At 44.8% G+C, this 21,337-nt stretch overlaps 1 protein-coding gene across 2 annotated transcripts in view; it reads left to right on the top strand.

Moving 5' to 3' along the window:
* The first annotated feature begins 1,992 nt into the window (after positions 1-1,992).
* The window catches only part of MCF2L2 (MCF.2 cell line derived transforming sequence-like 2), a 246,513-nt gene continuing 227,168 nt past the window's right edge, over positions 1,993-21,337 (top strand). The window contains exon 1 of one of the 2 annotated variants that reach the window (XM_063621731.1): positions 1,993-2,717. In XM_063621731.1, the coding sequence (XP_063477801.1) occupies positions 2,642-2,717 (76 nt within the window). In that variant the 5' untranslated portion in view covers positions 1,993-2,641. The remainder of the gene's footprint in view (positions 2,718-21,337) is intronic. The other variant, XM_063621732.1, reaches the window with a different exon arrangement.

The raw sequence follows: 21,337 nt of genomic DNA, 5'->3' as shown, positions 1-21,337 counted from the left end.
GATTCTCACTGTAAGGACCCGGCCTAAGCCAGGAAGCTGAGGTTACTGGATCTTCAAAGTGGCTCTGACATTCAAGTCCAACATACCCCACATCATTGTCTTCTTTACTAGGCGTTGGTTTCTGCTGACCAAAACTCACCGTTGGCTCTGACTGGGCACCAGGGTTCTGACTACTATCAGTAGGAAACATCTCATTTGGTTCCTTGAAAATACTTGTTGCCCTTGAATAGCCAGAAACCGCCGTGGAAACGTAATTCAAAAGCTGCCCCTCCTCCTGTGGATCTTTAACCTTTTTTTTTTTTTTTTTTTTTTTTGAGATGTAGTCTCATTCTGTTGCCCAGGCTGGAGTGCAGTGGCACAGTCTTGGCTCACTGCAACCTCCACCTCCCAGGTTCAAGCAATTCTCCTGCTTCAGCTTCCCGAGTAGCTGGGATTACAGGCGCATGACACCATACCCGGCTAATTTTTGTATTTTTAGTAGAGACGGGGTTTCACTATGTTGGCCAGGCTGGTCTTGAACGCCTGACCTTGTGGTCCGCTCGCCTCGGTCTCCCAAAGTGCTGGGATTACAGGCGTGGGCCACTACGCCTAGCCTTTTAACCCTTTTTTGAATCTCTTGCAAAAGGTGGTTGTGAAAATGGTTGCTCTGTGGCCGGGCGTGATCACTTGAGCCCAGGAGTTTGCGACCAGCCTGGGCAATATGGTGAAACTCCATCTCTAAAAACGAAAAAACAAAAAAGAAAGAAAGAAAAGAAAAAGAAAATCCTTGCTCTGTTTTGCAGGCAGAGTGCAAAGTGCCCAAACTTCACAGGGGGAAGAACCTCTACAAATCTCATGACACAGGTGAACTAACGTCGCTTCTCAACCACAGCCCACAATTGTTAGAGAAAGCATTAAAAAGGGCTGGGCACGGTGGCTCACGCCTGTAATCCCAGCACTTTGGGAGGCCAAGATGGGCAGATCACGAGGTCAGGAGATCGAGACCATCCTGGCTAACACGGTGAAACCCTATCTCTACTAAAAATACAAAAAATTAGCTGGGCGTGGTGGTGAGCACCTGTAGTCCCAGCTACTCGGGAGGCTAAGGCAGGAGAATGGCGTGAACCCGGGAGGCGGAGCTTGCAGTGAGCTGAGATCGCGACATTGCACTCCAGCCTGGGCGACAGAGCCAGACTCAGTCTCCAAAAAAAAAAAAAAAAAAACAAAGAAAAGAAAAGAGAAAGCATTAAAAAATACCCTCAGCCCCCTGGGATGGGTGGCTACTCCTAGAATTTGGATCCAGGGTGTTTGCGGCTTGGCTTTTTACATATGGAAGAGGAAAGAGATGGCTGAGAACATCCACGTGGGTGGTCCCGCCATTCCGCCGGCTGAGTATTCAGGGACTCCCGCTGTAGAAAGGATTGGGGGACAACCTGACCGAATTCGCATTTGCTCAGGCGTTTCCCGTGGCGCTCTGCTGACCTGATGTTAGTCTTTTGCTGCCAGTCAGAAAGTGTCTGGGCCCAACTAGGGAAACCACGGAATACTGGGCTGATGGGGAGGAGGACCGGCATGGAGGATGTGCCACAGCCCCTCCAGAAGGTAGCACTGGCGCGCCTGACAGGTGACAGACGGAGCAGTGGCAAGGGCGCAGCTGCACGAAGGAAAAGGCCCACACAGGGGGTGAACGCGCCCACGCGTGCCCAGCCTTGTCGGAGCGCAGCCCGGGCGCCGGGCTCCCAGTGCAGGTGCGGCCAGCGGAGGCCAAGAACTGCGTGGAACAACCCCAAGGGGGGAAAACACACGCCAGCCGCCCCCTGGGTCAGGAGGTGGGGCAAGCAGCGGCGCCTCACCCAGGCTCCCGCTCCCGGTCCTGCTGGATGGCGGCACCTCTCCGAGCCAGCCCCCTTCTCTCCGCAGCTCCTCCGCAGACACTGGGCGGGGAAGAACGAGGGGCGGAGACCTGGCCGGCGCGCGTCTGATTATCTCGACCCCGGTGCGGCTGGAGCGCCTCAGTCACTGTCTCCCCGCTCCACGGTTCCGAGTAAGGACCGTGAGTCGCCTCCACTCCGGGGGCTGGAGCGCGGGCTCCCCGCAGGGAAAGGTGCGCAGCGTTCCCGACCCCAAAACGAGCGGCGCTTGGGAGCGTGCGTGCCTCCCCGAGAGCCCCGGGCGCCACCCGCGGGCTGGAAGAGGTGGGCGCTGGGGCGTGGGGCCGGCGGCGCAGAGGAGCCGCGGCCACCTGCCGCCTCCCCTGCACCTGGCGGAGCATCCCTCACCCTACAGTCCCTGGAGGTGGCGCCGGAAACCTGGCGGCCGGGACCGCGATTCTGGAAGCCCCGGCGCTCGCCCGGCCGGAGGAGCTGGGGCGCGGTTCCGGCGAGACTGGCGACTTGCTTCCTTTTGCAGAGCGGCCGCTCCCCTCTCGGTCCAGCTGCGGCGCTGGGAAAGCGCCAGACTTGGTCTGTCACGGGAGCCCCCGCGGGGCGTGGCGAGGGAGAGCTGGCCTAGGCTGCGAGGGACTCTCGTTTCTTGCCTGGAGAGCCAGGAAGAGGGCGAGGGCAGAGCATCCTTGGGCGAAGATGCGTTTAAAAAATCATCCACCACAGCGGTAGAAACAGTTTTGTTTGGCTTTATTTATACGGAATGGTTTTTCAGTGACATGCTGTCTTGCTTAAAAGAAGAGATGCCTCCCCAGGAGCTCACCCGGCGACTGGCCACCGTGATCACTCATGTCGGTAAACGAAGCTTTAATTTTTCCTGCGTTTTATTAATGGCGGGTGGGGATGGTCTCTGGGCTTCAACCGGCTCCCGGCCTCACCCGCTGCCCCGGGGCAGCGCGCTCCCTGGGGGGTTGCCCGGCGTCTGGGCCTCGCTGCTCTGGGTCCTGCCTGCGGTGCCCAGCGGGGGGCATCCCTGGGGCGCGCCGCTGGTGGGGGTCGGGGGGCCGAGGCTGGTGCCTTCACCAGGTGGTTGCCGAGTCCGTTGAGCTCCAAACGGAGGGCTGCTGGGCTGTTACCATCTGTTAGCTGCTTCTGACGGGAGTGGGGTAGGTGGGAAGTTATGTTTTGGTTTTGGGGATAGTGAGAAAGGAGAGGGCATAAGAGGAACGAATGCCAGTGCTTTTCAGCAGAAATGACTGCTACGCCACTGAAGGCTTGTTTATAAGAAAGTGCAGGGAGAGGCAGGTTACATGGGAGCGCCCCTGCGCAGCCCGGCCACTAGGCCTGTTACTGTGGTGCCTGGAGGGGTCAGCACACATGATCCCCGCGAGAAACCTCTGCAAGCCAAGGAGACTGAGCAATTTTAATCCTCTTCCCTGAGTTGAAAAGAGGAGCAAAACATGCATTGCTTGCTCCTGAAATAAGGGTTGTGATGGAACGTCAGGCCCCACAGACTAAGGGCAAGAGGACATTGAGACAGTTCCCAGTCAGTGTTTTCTTAGCACTTTCTTCCCCTTGGCCTTCCCTGGACCTCCCTCAATAAAGACACCCATTGAGGTTCAGAACCTTTGGATGTGGGCGACTGGAATTATCGGGATCATTTTCTCTGTTGCTGACTGCGCTTGGAGGTCCTCCCATGAATGCAAATCAGCTTTTATTGATAAAGCCGGGAACTATTTGCCTTCGTTTTCTACACATTTGTGAAAGCTGCTTTCTTGGTACTTGCATTTTAAAGGTTGACTCAATTAGTCCAACGTGTTTGCTGTAATAATCATGCACATCTCAAATGATACACTTGTGAGGACATACTTTGTAAAGATGATTTATATGGGAAGGCCCAGTTTTGATAATTCAAGTTTAGAAAAAAGTTTCTGGTGCCAAATGTGGGCACTGAACTTTTAAGACAAAAGATCGGTAGGATCCTACGAGGTAAGGTTGAATGTGAAATATTGCTGAAGGCAGTGTGAAATAAGAGGAAAAAGAACTTGTAATGAAACAGAATTTGGAATCTGCAATATGATGAACGTTGAAATGATTGTGCTAAAACCCAGCACGGGCATGAAGTTGTGGTATAGAGAAAGAGAAGTGGGCTGGGGGTATGACCGTCTGGATTTGAATCCTTCCCTGGACAAGTCATTCAACCTCAGGTTGAAAAATGGGAATGTTAATAATACTTTCCCACTCAGCTCAAAGGCTACTTGTGAAGATAAATAAGATAATTTGGGTAGAAATACTGTGTACACTGTGATTGTACAGACATTCCAGTTATTGGACATATGCCTGGTCCCTCTGTCACGCCACTAAAGGTCTTTGGTAGGTTACTGGGCCTCTCTCAGGGCGAAGCCCCCCATCTGTTAAACAAGGGGGTTGACCTGGATGATTTTAAAGGTCCCTCCTATTTCTCTGGAGCAGGCTGTTCTTGAAATCTGGCAGGCAGTATTCCTTGACTAACACTTAGCTGCCTGTGGCGCCCAGGCTATGGTATTTTCTTGCCTGCCTTGCTCCCTCCCTCCTTCCGTAGACAGCTCCATGCAGGATACACATAGGAATTTGTTGTAGTTTCTGCTCTCAACTTCTAATGACCCTTGACTTTTGTGTGCTTTGCAAGATTGTCTCCTCATACTTAATCTAATAAAACCTGTGAAATGAGTGGGGTACTCATTACTACCCCTGTCTTACAAATGAAGGAATTGACTCAGAGAGGATCATCTTTTTTTTTTTTTTTTTTTTTTTGAGATGGAGTTTTGCTCTTGTTGCCCAGGCCGGAGTGCAATGGTGTGATCTCGGCTCACTGCAACCTCCGCCTCCCGGGTTCAAGCAATTCTCCTACCTCAGCCTCCTGAGTAGCTGGGATTACAGGCATGTGCCACCACACCGGGCTAATTCTTTTGTGTTTTTAGTAGAGACGGGTTTCTCCATGTTGGTCAGGTTGGTCTCGAACTCCTGACCTCGAGTGATCCATCCGCCTTGGCCTCCCAAAGTGAGAGAGGATCATCTTTTAAGGTTTCAGGGGGAGTGAGTGGCAGGCTCAGGGCTGGAAGGTAGCTCTTCGTATCCCCTATTGGGAGACCTCAAGGTGGAGCGGGCATTTCTCTAACCCTGCAACAGCCTTTGCCTTCACGGAGGGTCACCTTGGGTAGCCAGTGGAGCTTCTCAAGGGTGGATTGGCTCTATGCTTGCCTGTTCTTTTCAGATATTTCCTTATCAAGTAGCTTCTGAGGAGGTGATCATGAGTTGGGGAAGGTTTGAGAGGTGCTTGGAGCAAGGCTTTGGGTTAGAATATTCTCCCGGTCCTATCCTAGCCACTTGCCAGGGTAGCCACACTGTCTTCCGTATTCACTCGGCCTCCTCTGACCCTGAGTCAGTTTCTCCTCCAGCAGGGGTTTCTGCTCTTTCCATGTCCCTTAGACTTGATAATTGAGTCATCTCTCCTCACCCACTCCCATATTTCCATAAGTGTCTTGGCTGCTGTTGATTCAGTTTCAGAAATACCTCACAGCTTTCTTTCCTCATGTCCATCCCCACTGCTACCTGCCTCAATCCTGCTTCAGGACTTCATTTCCTTTTAACTAGCCATTGTGCAAACCTCCTGTCTCTCTGTGTCTGCCTCTGATCTATACTAGGAGTCAAACAAACGTGACACTATATTCCAAAGCCTTTAATAATACCTGCACCTAGTCATTCTCTGCAGCCTAAGATACAAGCTCTTCACTGTTTGGCCTATAAAGTTCCAGCTTTAACCCCTAATACTTGAGATTTCTACACCTATGGTTGGTCAACTTGAACTCTTCAGTTCTTTGGCTCTGTCCCATTATGTTTTCCAGCCCTTTTCTCACCTCTAAGTATTTACACTTTTACCCCCCACCTAGAATAAGTCTTTAGTGTATTTCTCCTCACAGAAATAGTACACACCTTTGAAACCCAATGCAATGCCATCTCCTTCATGGTATCGTTTCTGATCTTGCTAGTGGGACATGATGACTCCTGACTCTGAATTCTAAAGTAAGCTTTGTTCTGCTCGCATGGTGCCCATCATACTCTCCCCTGTATTATGGTTGCTGGGTTATTCATGTGCTTGTTTAACCTGCTCTTCTTCTAGACTCTTCATTACTTACGAAGAGTCTTATGTACCCTAGATAGCCACTTAACACAGGGCCTCACTCTAAGGAGATGCAGAATAAATGTTTGCTTAATAGATGAATGTGTTTTGGAATGGAGCTGGAGTATTGAGTACCAGGCAGTTTTTACACTTTTAAGGACAGCTATAAAATATTTGTAGATAACTATTTTGTCTCCAAAACCCCATTTGAAAGTAAACATGAAGCCCTTCATGTGTTCCTCATGTGATGTGCTTCACTCTAGGGGCCTCCTTTGGATTTTGTCCATTTGTCAGGAACTCATAAAATATGCAGTTCACATGTGAACACATGTCTAGATGTGTTTTCATCCATGCAGGACACATGTAGGACCATCCTTTCCCCTTGATTCTGGACCATAGAGTCACATTGGTTTACAGAATTTCAGTGTCAGAAAAGTGTTGTTTGATTTTCCCCATCCTATCCCTTTCGGTTGTTGAAATATCTGCAACTTCTGCTCTACTGCTATTTATATGTGGAGGTGCTAAGTAACATGGACTGTCTGTGAATGCATCTCAGATTGCTCTAGGATTTTGATAGACAGGGCACATGTGGCTCACATGGGGGCTTCCAATAACTGGAAACCCATAGTCATCAAGTTGGGCCATGTTGCTGGGCTCAGTGGCTCACACCTGTAATCCCAGCACTTTGGGAGGCCGAGGCAGGCAGATCACCTGAGGTCGGGAGTTCAGCCTGACCGACGTGGAGAAACCCTGTCTCTACTAAAAATACAAAATTAGCCAGGCGTGGTGACGCATGCCTGTAATCCCAGCTACTTGGGAGGCTGAGGCAGGAGAATCGCTTGAACCCGGGAGGCGGAGGTTGAGGTGAGCTAAGATCGCGCCACTGCACTCCAGCCTGGGTGACAGAGCAAGGCTCTGTCTCAAAAAATAAATAAATAAATAAAATTTAAAAAATGGTCCATGTCAGTAACTCCCCATAGAGGTTTTGCATTTCCAGCATGGCTCACTTTCCACCTTGCCCCCTCATATTAGACGTAATTATTTTACATTTTGATCTTATCATTGTTCTAAAATGACTTCATATGTTTGGCTACACCCAATTAACTGTGAAGCAGGAAAGAATATCCTTTGAAACATTCCTTATATAATTGGAGGTCGGATTGGTGGCTATTTTGGTGACAGAGGCTCTAGGATACTGATCTGTAACCCAGGTTGCTCCTTCTGGGACACAGTCAGCATTGATAACACGCAGCCAGAAAAATACTAGACTGAGAAATTCAGTCCATGGCTCATTATTATACAATATTGTTAGCAGCTGAAATGTCTAGGGTCCATGCCTCAGCTGTTGGTACTGAAAGAAGAGTCTAATTAGGGTAGGGTGTCTGCTACTCAGGTGGGAATGTGCCCAGTGGGGATGGCTGGACACGTTCCCCCCATCTGACTACATTTGGGCTATTTTTCGATTAGGCTCTGTAGACACTGTGCCTAGTGTTCACAGACTCTTCAAGGGCTACTAAAAATGTTTGAACCCTAAAAAAAATTGATCGACAAATTTAAAAGTGCAAAATAAAATTTAAGGAACGTTTAAATGTCTACAAAAGCTCTCTTGCCCTTATCATTTCATCACATTTAAAAAGAAACAGTTGTGGAATTGGAGTTCCATTTTCAGAAATGCCAGTGTGAAGAGTCCCAGGGATCCATTCGTCAGTGAAGCAACTGTACTTGGTGAAAATTATTTTAAAAGCCAGCCTTCTAAAGCCTCTGGAAGTTGTTTGAACGGCATGCAGCAAATGAAAAAACAATACATTTATTCAAGAAAATCTACTGAATCTTGGTAATAATAGTGAGTGTTTATGGTACCTGAGCATGACCTGCTCTCTCCTCATCCCTCCCAGCTGCTCTGTCCTCAGCTTTCAGTCAAGGGATATAGTCCCTTGCCAGGAGGGGCAGGTGTCCAGCATTTCTCATCTTCTCTAACTCCAAGTTGCTGAGGCCAAGTTCCTGGAGAGCCTCCAGCTGAGAGGTCAGGGTCTACTTCCTTCTACCCAGCCCCCATTCATAGGACAGAAGCTTTATCCCAGGTGCAGCAGGCTGAGAATACTGAGACCTGGCTGCTTTTGCCCCAGCTCCCTCATAAAATGGAGGTTCAACATTGAGAGAGGCAAGCCAAGACCAGTCTACTGCCCTGGCTGAGATTTTTCCTGGAAGTAGAGACAGTCTGGAAGAATAGAGGGTTTGAAGCTCTCCCCCAAATAACTGACTTTAGCTAAAACAGATTATGGGAAAGCTCAAGTCTAAAGGCACTCTTGAATACAATGGAGATTTTTGAGAGTAAGAAATTAAGAGGAGCCTGGTAGCTTTGTGAGAGCAACAAGCTAAACCATAGGCCAGCTTGTTGATCAGAGACTCTGAACCAGGGAAAGAGGCAACTAGAATTATATGGAACCTAAAGATTGGCTTCAAAAACTATCTTTGCTTGAATTTAATTGAATAATACTGGAGCAATTTTATGCCCCAGGGCATTGTTGAAAATGATAGAGCAAGCAGTAGGTAGGTGGAGTTTAACAGCTGAGTATGATATAAACAAAGGCAGACAGCAGAGAGATCAGAAAGGGAGACAGGCAGTACAACTCTGTTAAACCCACACAGACTATGGGCACAACCAAAGCAACATTGTCAGAGGGGGGACATCAGTGTCTTTACACTTCAAGGGACATATACTTCACTAAAACAGTCTAGCTATGTCACTAAACAAGCAAACAAAAACAAGCCCCAGAGATGGGGAAAAGAGGAATCAGTATTCATGGTTACTATAGTATATTACCTAAAATGTCCAGTTTTGAAGCAAAATTTATGAGACCTTCAAACAAACAGGAAAGTGTGACCCTTAAATAAACAAAAAGCAGACATCAGAAACTGCTTGTGAGAAAGCCCAGATGTCAGATTTAGCAAAAACTTCAATACAGCCACAATAAATATGTTCAAAGAGGCCAGGTGTGGTGGCTTATGCCTGCAATCCCAGGCCCAGGCAGGAGGACCGCTTGAGGCCGGGAGTTCAAGACCAATCTGAGCAACATAGCAAGACCTTGTCTCTATAAAAAACTAAAATAACTGAAATTAAAAATTTACTAGAGGAGCTTAACAGTGGATTTGAACTGGAAGAACAAAGACTCAAGGAACTGAAGATAGATAGAGATTATGCAATCTGAAGAAGAGAGAAAAATGAATAGAGCCTTAGAAAAATGTGAGACACTACTAATGCACCAATATACATGGAATGTAAAGAGAGGAGCTAGAGGAGGAGCAGAAAAAGTATCAGAAGAAATAATGATTTAAAAAATTCCCCAGATTGAAGAAAAACATTGTACATCAAAGAAGCTCAATGATGTTCAAGTAGGATGAAGGCAAAGAGATCCACACCCAAACACATTATTGTAAAAATGCTGAAAGTGAAAGACGAGAAAATTTTGAAAGAAGAGAGAAATGACTCATCACATACAAAGAAACTTTAATAAGGGTAACAACCAACTCTCATCAGAAACCATAGATGCCAGAAAGCAGTAGTATGACATATTCAAAGTGCTGAAGAATGAAAATTGTCAACCAAGAATCTTGTATTTAGCAAAACTATCTGATACAGTTTGGCTCTGTGTCCCCACCCAAATCTCATCTTGAATCGTAATCCCCACATGTTAAGGGAGGGACCTGGTGGGGGGTGATTGGATAATGGGAGTAGTTTTCCCCAGGCTATTCTTTTAACAGTGAGGGAGCTCTCATGTTCTGATGGTTTTAAAAGTGGCATTTCCCCTGCATGAGCACTCTGTCTTCTGCTGCCTTGCGAAGATGTGCCTTGCTTCCCCTTTGCCTTCTGTCATGATTATAAGTCTCTTGAGGCTTCCCCAGCCAGGCAGAACTATGAGTCAGTTAAACTTCTTTCCTTCATAAATTGCCCCATTTCAGGTTGTATCTTTTTTCTTTTTTTGAGACGGAGTCTCGCTCTGTTGCCCAGGCTGGAGTGCAGTGGCACAATCTCAGCTCACTGCAACCTCCCCTTCCTGGGGTTCAAGTGATTCTTCTGCCTCAGCTTCCCAATTAGCTGGGATTGCAGGTGCCTGCCACAACGCCCAGCTAATTTTTGTATTTTAGTAGAGACAGAGTTTCACCATATTGGTCAGGCTGGTCTCGAACTCCTGACCTTGTGATCCACCTGCCTTGGCCTCCCAAAGTGCTGGGATTACAGGCATGAGCCACCGCGCCTGGCCAGGTTGTATCTTTATAGCAGTGTGGAAACAGACTAATATAGAGAATTGGTACTAATAGTGGGGGTACTGCTGTAAAGATAACCTGAAAATGTGGAAGTGACATTGGAACTGGGTAACAGGCAGAGGTTGGAACAATTTGGAGGGCTCAGAAGAAGACAGGAAGATGTGGCAAAGTTTGGAACTTCCTAGTGACTTGTTGAATGGTTTTGACAAAAATGTTGATAATGATATGCACAATGAAGTCCAGGCTGAGGTGGTCTCAGACGGAGATGAGGAACTTATTGGGAACTGGAGTAAAGGTCGCTCATGCTATGCTTTAGCAAAGAAACTGGTGGCATTTTGCCCCTGCCTTAGAGATCTGTAGAACTTTGAACTTGAGAGAGATGATTTAGGGTGTCTGGCAGAAGAAATTTCTAAGCAGCAAAGCATTCTTTTTCTTTTTTTTTTTTTTTCTGAGGCAGAGTCTCACTCTGATGCTCAGGCTGGAGTGCAGTGGCACGATCTCAGCTCACTGCAACCTCTGCCCCCCAGGTTCAAGTGATTGTCGTGTCTCAGCCTCCCGAGTAGCTGGGACTACAGGTGCATGCCACCATGGCTGGCTAATTTTTGTAATTTTAGTAGAGACAGGGTTTCACCATGTTGGCCAGGCTGGTCCCAAACTCCTGACCTCAAGTGATGCACCCACATTGGCCTCCCAAAGTGCTGGGATTACAGGCATGAGCCACTGTGCCCAGCCACAGCAGAGCATTCAAGACTTATTCTGAAAGTGTTCAGTTATATGCATTCACAAAGAGATGGTTTGAAATTGGAATTTATGTTTAAAAGGGAAGCAGAGCATAAAGGTTTGGAAATTTTGCAGCCTACCTGACCATGTGGTAGAAAAGAAAACCCCATTTTCTGGGGAGGAATTCAAGCTGGCTGCAGAGATTTGCATAAGTAATGAGGAGCTGAATGTTAATAGCCAAGACAATGGGGAAAATGTCTCCAGGGCATGTCAGAGACCTTCATGGCGGCCCCTTCCATCACAATCCCACAGGCCTAAGAGGAAAAGATGGTTGTATGGGCCAGGCCCAGGGTTCCACTACTCTGTGTAGCCTTGTGACATGGTGTCCTGTGTCCCAGCCACTCCAGCTGCAGCTGTGGCTAAAAGGGGCCAAGTTACAGCTCAGGCCATTGCTTCAGAGGGTGCAAGCCCCAAGATTTGGCAGCTTCCATGTGATGTTGAGCCTGTAGGTGCACAGAACAAGAGGTGAGGTTTGGGAAACTTCCTAGATTTCAGAGGATGTATGGAGATGCCTGGATGTCCAGGCATAAGTCTGCTGCAGGGGCAGAGCCCTCATGGAGAATCTCTGATAGGACAGTGTGGAGGAGAAATAGAGGCCCTACTGGGGAACTGCCTAGTGAAGCTGTGAGAAGAGGGCCACCATCCTCCAGACCCCAGAATGACAGATCCACCGACAGCTTGCACCATATGCCCGGAAAAGCTGTAGGCACTCAATGCCAGCCTGTGAAAGCAGCTGCAGTGGCTGTACCCTGCAGAGCCACAGGGGCAGAGATGCCCAAGGCCTTGGGGGCCCATCCCTTGCATCAGTTTACCCTGGATGTGAGACATGAAGTCAAAGGAGATCATTTTGGAGCTTTAATATTTAATGACTGTCCTATTGGATTTCAGACTTGCGTGAGGCCTGTAGCCCCTTTGTTTTTGCCAGTTTCTCCAATTTGGAATGGGAACATTTACCCAGTATCTGTACCCTCATTGTATCTTGGAAGTAACTAATTTGCTTTTGATTTTACAGGCTCATAGGCAGAAGGGACTTGCCTTGTCTCAGATGAGACTTTGGACTTGCACTTTTGAGTTAATGTTAAAATGAGTTAAGACTTTGGGGGACTATTGGGAAGACATGATTGGTTTTGAAATGTGAAAAGGACATGAGATTTGGGAGGAGCCAGGGGCGGAATAATATGGTTTGGCTCTGCATCCCCAACCAAATCTCATCTTGAATTGGAATCCCCACATGTTGAGGGAGGGACCTGCTGGGAGGTGATTGGATCGTGGGGGTGGTTTCCTCCAAGCTGTTCTCATGATAGTGGGGGAGTTCTCACAAGATCTGATGGTTTTATTTATTTATTTATTTAATTTTTTGAAATGGAGTCTTGCTCTGTCACCCAGGCTGTAGTGGAGTGGCACGATCTCAGCTCACTGCAATCTCTGCCTCCTGGGTCCAAGTGATTCTCCTGCCTCAGCCTCCCAAGTAGCTGGGACTATAGATGCTCACTACCACACTCAGCAAATTTTTGTATTTTTAGTAGAGATGGGGTTTTGCCATGTTGGCCAGGCTGGTCTTGAACTCCTGACCTCAGGTGATCTGCCCATCTCAGCCTCTCAGAGTGCTGAGATTACAGGCCCAGCCACAAGATTTGATGGTTTTAAAAGTGGCAGTTTCCACTGCACACTCTCTCTCTCTTGCCACCCTGTAAACATATGTTTTGCTTCCCTTTCATCTTCCACCATGATTGTGAGTTTCCTGAGGCCTCCCTAGCCATGTGGAACTGTGAGTCAATTTAACCTCTTTCCTTTATAAATTACCCAGTTTCGGGTAGTATCTTTATAGCAGTGTGAAAACGGGCTAACATAGTATCTTTAAGAAATGAAGGCAAATTAAAGACATTCCTGGATAAACAAAAACAGATAATTAATTGCTGATAGATCCACCTTTTAAGGAATACTGAAGGAAGTTATTCAGGTTGAAAGCAAGTGACCCCAGGTGGTAATTCAAATCCATATGGAAAACAAAGAGCATCAGTAAAGGTAATTATGTGATTATGAAAGACACTGTAAATGCATATTTCTTCTTTATTCTTTTAACTGATTTAAAAAGCAATTATGTTAAACAAAAGTACAAATGGTCCCCAGCTTACAATGATTCAACTTACAACTTTTTGACTGTACAATGGGTTTATCAGGATGTAACTTCATCATAAGTTGAAGAGCTTCTTAGAACTTATGATAGGGTTACAGTTTCTACTGAATGCGTACAGCCATTCCTTGGCATCCAAGGGGGATTGGTTCCAGTATCCCCCAGTGTTTACCAAAATCTTTGGATGCTCAAGTCCCTTTTATAAAGTGATGTAAATGATTAACCTATGCACATCCTCTTGTATACTTTAAATGATCTCTAAATTACCTTTTTTTTTTTTGTTTTTTGAGACAGAGTCTCACTCTGTTGCAAGGCTGGAGTGTAGTGGTGTGGCACGATCTTGGCTCACTACAACCTCTGACTCCCTGGTTCAAATGATTCTCCTGCCTCAGCCTCCTGAGTAGCTGGGATTACAGGCACGCACCACCACGCCCAGCTAATTTTTTTTTTTTAATTTTTAGTAGAGACGGGTTTTACCATGTTGGCCAGGATGGTCTCGATCTCCTGACCCTCATGATCCGCCTGCCTTGGCTTCCCAAAGTGCTAGGATTACAGGCGTGAGCCACCACTCCCAGCCTGATCTCTAAATTACTTATAATACCTAATACAATATAAATGCTATGTAAATAGTGCTGTACTTTATATTTTGAATTTGCATTTTTTTATTGTTGTGTTGTTTTTTATTTCTTTGAATATTTTTGATCTGCTGTTGGTTGAATTCATGGATACAGAGCCCACAGATACAGAGGGCCAACTATATTGCTTTTGCAACATTATAAAGTTGAAAAATCATAAATCAAGCCATCTTAAATTAGGGATTGTCTGCTGTGTTGCCAGCATTAAGTGCATTTTTGACTTACAATTATTTTGACCTATGATGGCTTTATCAAGACATAACCCCATTGTAAGTTGAGGAGCATCTGCATATAATGTACTGTTGGGTCTATAATATTCAGTAACAGAATATATTTAACAAGAGCGCAGGGGAAGTGGGTAGGAGAAAAGCTGCATTTGGAATAAAGAAATGACTCCAGAGGGTAGCTCAAATCCATAGGAACAAATGAAGAGAACCAGGAATAGTAAATAAGGTTAATGTTACAAACTCTATAAATATATACTTGTTCTCCTTTCTTGTCTCAGATTCTATAATAAACATAACATTATATAACATAGTAATTATAACAACGTATTGTTGGGTTTATAACACGTAGATATACTATGTATGACAATAACAGCAGCAAAGTGGGAAGAAGAATTAGCACTATATAGAAGTAACATTTGTATATCTCAAGTTTAATTAAGTTAGTATAAATCTGAAGTAGATTTTGATAAGATGTATACGATAAACTGTAGAATAACCATTAATAAAATAGCTTAAAATATATAATGAAAACATTATCAAAGGAATTAAAATGCTACACGAGAAATTTTTATTTAAAGTAAAAGCAGTAAATGAAAAAAATATGAGATATAGAGAAAACAAAACATAAAATGACAGACATGGATCCCACTATATCAATAATATTAAGTGTGAATGGATAAATGATCCAATCGAGAGGCAGAAATTGTCAGGCTAGATTTAAAAAATAAGAGCCAAGTATATGGTGTCTCCTGGAGACACACTTTATATTCAAAGATACAACTAGTATATTCAAAGATATAAAAAAGTAAAAGGATGGGAAAAGATATATGATACAAATTGTAACTATACAAACACTGGGGTGATGATACTATTATCAGATAAAGTAGACTTAAAAAAAGTCACTAGAGATAAACAAGGATATTTTATAGTGATAAAAGGGTTAATCTATCAGCAAGATATAATAATTACAAACACCTAAAAATGGAGCTCCAAAATACATGAAGCAAAAACTGACAGAATTGAAAGGAGACATAGCAAATTCAACTATTGGCCGGGTGCGGTGGCTGACGCCTGTAATCCCAGCACTTTGGGAGGCCGAGGTGGGTGGATCACTTGAGGTCAGGAGTTTGAGACCAGCCTGGCCAACATGGTGAAACCTCGTCTCTACTAAAAATACAAAAATTAGTCAGGTGTGGTGGCGGGCACCTGTAGTCCCACCTACTTAGGAGGCTGAGGCAGGAGAATCGGTTGAACCTGGGAGGCGAAGATTGCAGTGAGCAGAGAGACTGCACCACTGCACTCCAGCCTGGGCAACAGAATGAGACTCCATCTCAAAAAGAAAAATTCAATTCAACTATTAAATATAATAGTTGGAAACTTCAGTATGTCACTTTCAGTAATGTGTAGAACAAACAGGCAGAAGATCAACAAGGAAATGGAAAACATACACAACACTATAAATCAACCAGACCCAACACAGAATACTGCATTCAACAACAGCAGAATATACATTTGGAACATTCTCAAGTGTTCCAAGGAACATGGAACATTCTCCAGGACAGACCATATTCTAGACTCTAAAACAGCCTCAATAAATGTAAAATGATTGAAATTATACAAAGTATGTTCTTTAACCAAAATGGAATAAAATTAGATATCAACAACAGAAGGAAATGTGAAAAATTCACAAAAATGTGAAAGTTAAATAGCATGCATATAAAGAGCAAATGAGTCAAACAAGAACTCACAAGGGAAATACTTTAAGATAAGTGAGAATCAAGACACAACATACTCAAACTTAGAGGATGCAATTGGAGCAGTGCTGAGAGGGAAATTTATAGCTGCAAATGCTTACCTTAAGAAAGAAGCAAGATCTCAAGTCAATAACCCAGTCTTCCACACTGAAGACACTAGGTAAAGAAAAGCAACCTAAATATAAAGTAGAAGGAAGAAAATAGTGAAGATTAGAGGAAATTACAAAAAAGCTCAGGACCAGATGGCTTCAGTGGTGAATTCTACCAACCATTTAAAGAAGAATTCATACCAGTTGTTCACAAACTCTTCCAAAAAATAGAAGTGAGAATACTCCACAACTCATTTTATGAAGTCAGTATCACCCTAATACCAAAACTAGAGAAAAATGCAACAGAAAAGCAAACTATAGGCTAAATCTCTTATGAATATACAGTTGACCCTTGAACAACATAGGTTTGGACTGTACGGGTCCACTTATACATGGATTTTCTTCCTCCTCTGCCACTCTGAGATAGCAAGACCAACCCCTCCTCTTCTTCCTCCTCCTCAGCCCACTTAAGGTGAAGACAACGAGGATAAAGACCTTTATGGTGATCCACTTACACTTAATGAATAGGAAATATATTTGTAAGGGATAATTGGAAGGACAGCCGAGAAAGGAATGAGGCCAATGGACCCAAGTTCAGGCAAGCTAATTTATTGTCAGTCCTGCCGGGCTACCTCCTGACAAAAGCAGAGGAGGCAGCCCCGCTTACAGACTACAGTAGGGCTTTACAGGGCGAGGAACTGGGTCAGGGTCAGGGAGCTGAGTCAGGCGTCTTGACCGCATCCTGGAGATGTTTTTGCCAGCTTTGTTATGTGAGGTGAGCAGACATGTTAACTGCATCGTGTAACTGCCTGGACAGTTACTGGAGGAGTCAGTGAAGTGGGGTTTGTCTTTAGCCCTGGGGGAGCTGTGAGGAGGTCACAAAGGACTGCATTGTAAGACCCATGGGAAGGGAGGGGAACAGCCTGGTTGGGGTGACCCTAACAATATTTTCTCTTATGATTTTCTTAAAACATTTTCTTTTCTCTAGGTTTATTATAAGAATACAGTTTATAATACATATAACATACAAAATTTGTGTTAGTCAACTGTTAATGTTATCGGTATGGCTTCAGTCAACAAGTAGGCATTAGTAGTTAAGTTTTGGGGGAGTCAAAAGTTATACAGGTATTTTCAACTGTGAGGGAGGTTGGCACCCCAGCTCCCACATTGTTCAAAGGTCAACTATATATACAAAAAGCCTTAACAAAGTTCTAGCACCAAATCCAGCAACATACAAAAAAGATTATACACCATGATCAAGTGGAATTTTTCCTAGGAATGTAAGGTTGGTTTAACATCCAAAAATCGGTCAATATGATACATATATCAATAGAATAAAGGGGAAAACCCACATAAGCATCTCAGTAGAGGCAGAAAGGTCATTTGACAAGATTCAACACCCTATCTTGATAAAAAACAAACACTTCTAGGAGTAGAAAGAAGTTTCCTCAACCTGATAAAGGGTATTTATGAAAAACCCACAGTTAACATCATAGTTAGTGCTGAATGACTGAATGCTTTCCCCCAAAGACAGGAACAAGGCAAGGATGTCCATCCTCACCACTTCTATTCAACATTGTACTGGATGTTCTAGCCAGAGCAGTTAGGCAAAAAATAAATAAATAAATAAATAAAATAAAAAAATAAAAGGCATCCAGATTGGGAAGGGAGTAAAACTATCTGTATTTGCAGATGACATGATCTTGTAGATAGAAAATCCTAAGGAATCCACTAAAAATACTATTAGAGAAGGCCGGGTGTGGTGGCTTGTGCCTGTAATCCCAGCACTTTGGGAGGCCGAGGTGGGTGGATCACTTGAGGTTAGGAGTTGGAGACCAGGCTGGCCAACATGGTGAAACCCCGCCTCTACTAAAAATACAAAGATCAGCTGGACGTGGTGGCTGGTGGGTCCCTGTAATCCCAGCTACTCGGGAGGCTGAGGCAGGAGAATTGCTTTAACCTGGGAGGTGGAGGTTGCAGTGAGCTGAGATCGCACCACTTTACTCCAGCCTGGATGACAGAGGGAGACTCTGTCTCAAACAATAACAAACAAACAAACAAACATAATTAGCGAATAGCCTGCAAGTAGCTGTGAATTTCCTTTGCACTGATTCCTAGGGGCTCTATATGCTCCCATTAGTCTACTCTCACTCAGTCTTACACAATTAATTTAAAACTTTTAGGTGATTGCTTCTTATTTGCTTGTATGGATTTAAGAAAAGTTATAGGCCGGGTGCTGTGGCTCACGCCTGTAATCCCAGCACTTTGGGAGGCCGAGGGGGGCAGATCACGAGGTCAGGAGATCGAGACCATCCTGGCTAACACGGTGAAACCCCGTCGCTACTAAAAATATAAAAAATTAGCCGGGCGTGGTGGTGGGCGCCTGTAGTCCCAGCTACTCGGGAGGCTGAGGCAGGAGAATGGCGTGAACCCGGGAGGCGGAGCTTGCAGTGAGCCCAGATTGCACCACTGCACTCCAGCCTGGGCAACAGGGCGAGACTCCGTCTCAAAAATAAATAAATAAATAAGAAAAGTTATGATTTTGTAGTTTATCTGGGTTTTTATTGTTGTTGTTGTTAGGGTAGTATTGAGCCTCCTTCTAGCATTCTGGCTTCTAGTGGAAGCAGAACATCTCCTTGGCTTTTTAACCTTCTGTGCATTTCACAGAGAAAACGTAATTCATGTACACAGCCTTCCTTCATCATAGCATTGTCCAGCATGTTACAGAGTTTGCCATACTACCACCTTTGCAAGCTATACCAGAAAACTGGGTCTCAAAGTTTTTCTCTGTGTTTAGCCAGATATCAAGGATCTTGAATGTTAAACAACTGTAGTTCATTTTCAAGGACGCTTAGCTTGATAAAATGCTTCCTATCATTTGTTATCCAGGAACCAACTAAGGCAAGGACCTCTGATGTCAGGGAGTCTGGGTAGTTGGCCTCTTATCAGGGCTTCCTGTACTTCTCAGCTATGGCTACAGGCCATGCTTTGTGTTCCAAATGCTCATGTGTGTTCCCTATTAAAAAAAAAAAAATGTTTCAAGTAGCCTAACATTTCTACAAAAATTACACTTAATTAATATAGCTAACTTAAAAATCTTTGCCAGATACTTGAAATCGTTGAGGATCAAAATGGAAATGGTCCTGCTTGTTTTGGAATTTTTCTTTGAAGGGCGAGGCTGTTATCACATTGGCTTCCTTTCAGGTGTTAGTGAATATGACCCAGCCAGAGGGCCTCTGAGCCCAAATCTGGCACCATGGACCAGCTCTTCCCAAATGAGTGTAAGTGCTCTTTTTGCTGATGGTGAGAAATGGGGATTGATTGATTTTAATGAGTCTGAAAAGGAAGACTATCTCATTGTCGTGGACTTGTGAAATTAAAGCACTTATTTCATACTGGCAGGCAATAATTATTATAAACTTAAGAGATTTTGGAATTTAACACACTGACATTACCAAAGACATGCATATTTAATTCAAATTAACAAAGCCAAAAAAAAAAAATTAGCTCCTTTTGGAGCATCTTGCTGGTAAGTGGCAGGACCAGGATTTGAACCCAGGTGGTCTTGGCCTCAGAGTCTGAGTTCCTGACCACTGCTAGTCTATACTGAGTGCTCTCCAGGCTATGGAGTATCTCACAGAACCTCAGAGCAGTAGGTCCCCCTGGGCCTCATCAGCAAAGTGCACAGTCAGGAGCTAAGACAGCTGTTCTCTCTCTGGTGTCACCTGGTCACTGTGCTCTGCTTCCCTCCTGTGTCTATACCATTCTTCTGCTTTTCTCTGCAGATCAGCTCTTTATTCAGCTGTGGATTTAGAGAGTGGCTGGGTCTTGGGATGGGGGTAGAAGTCCTTGGGGAAGAGGGCTTTGAGGTGAACAGTCACCCTAAAACAAGTCTAATAACTTGGGAAATGCTGGCCTTATGCTTTCAACTTTTAGAATCATGAAGAATGTAAAATTCTTAGACAGTTTTACAGGCTGGCCCTGGGAAAAATAGGAACCTTGCCCTATATTCAGTGTGCCACCTCCCCTATGTGACTGCCTACGTGCTCGGACACTATAACTACATTAAGATGTCACTGGTCAATGAACGGATGGTATTTAGACAGCACCCACCATGACCAAGGCACTGGCCCAGGCATATGGCCCACAAGCTGTCATGTGGAGAGAATTATGGGGAATCTGAGGGCCTGAGCTCTTAACACCAGCTGAGTCACCCATGGGTCCCTGCTTTATCCAGATAACAAAGGATCTGAGGGGTTTGGAGAGGATGCTTGTAGGCCACTGGACTGGAGGGGAGTTCGAGGCCCAATATGATAGTTATATTAAGAAAGACTGCAGAAAGTCACAAGTTGATGCTTGATCAATTGCCAATATAGATAGTGCTGTGAGAGTTTGGAGGCTGAAGTTATTGTGAGCTTCAGTGATTGGAAAAAGCTTCATATGAGATGTGACTTGAGCTGATCTTGAAGGAAGGAAAATATTTAGGTAGATGGAGAGGGGAAAGCTATTTATTTGGCAGGAGAAGGGCAACAGCTACTTTTAGAAATTGCATTGGTCTTTCTGCACTAGTTGGCCAATTTATTGTAGTCTCTGCCTAGGCCTCCATGGTCAATAACCCTTCCTTGGACAACAAAGCTCAACAGTGAGCTTTGCCTTGAAAGAAAGAATGACCTCAAGCTTGAAGGCAGACCCATGGTGCCTCACTGTTTTTCCTTCCTCATGTAGATCCTTTTCGAGGAGTAAGAGATTGGAAAGGCTGGAGTATATGGAAATAACATTTAAAATGATGTTATTGGCTGGGTGCAGTGGCTCACGCTTGTAATCCTAGCACTTTGGGAAGCCAAGATGGGTGGATAACCTGAGGTTAAGAGTTTGAGTCCAGCCTGACCAACACGGTGAAACCTCGTCTCTACTACAAAATACAAAAATTATCCAGGCGTGGTAGTGGGCACCTGTAATACCAGCTACTCAGAAGGCTGAGGCTGGAGAATCACTTGAACCCAGGAAGTGGAGGTTGCAGTGAGCTGAAATTTCATCATCACACTCCAGCCTGGGCAACAGAGCAAAAGCTCCATCTCAAAAAAAAAAAAAAAAAAAAGAAAGATGTTATTTTAGCTACCATTTATTTCCTGCCTTTTAGTGTCACAAGTTGTGCTGTATTATGTACATTTTTATTTAATTAAGTTTAATGGTAAGTGCAGTCTATTTATATGGAGGAGAAATTTGAGGCTTAAGCAGGTTAGGAAGCTTGCCCAAGGTCATAGCAAGAGGAAACGTCAGAATCGAAAGTCGGGTCTGGCTGCCTTTGAGGCCTTTGAATGCTCACATTTGGTTTAATTTCCCACGACAAAGTGATATATAAACCAGTAAATGACAGAAGTGCTATTACTGAGTTTTGAAAAATCTTCTGAAAAAAATCGAATAGAAAATG

This window comes from Symphalangus syndactylus, chromosome 17 (genome assembly GCF_028878055.3).
Source record: "Symphalangus syndactylus isolate Jambi chromosome 17, NHGRI_mSymSyn1-v2.1_pri, whole genome shotgun sequence".
Lineage (NCBI taxonomy): Eukaryota > Metazoa > Chordata > Mammalia > Primates > Hylobatidae > Symphalangus > Symphalangus syndactylus.
The sequence above is the reverse complement of the archived record's forward strand: the minus strand, read 5'-3'. Positions and strand labels throughout refer to the sequence as shown.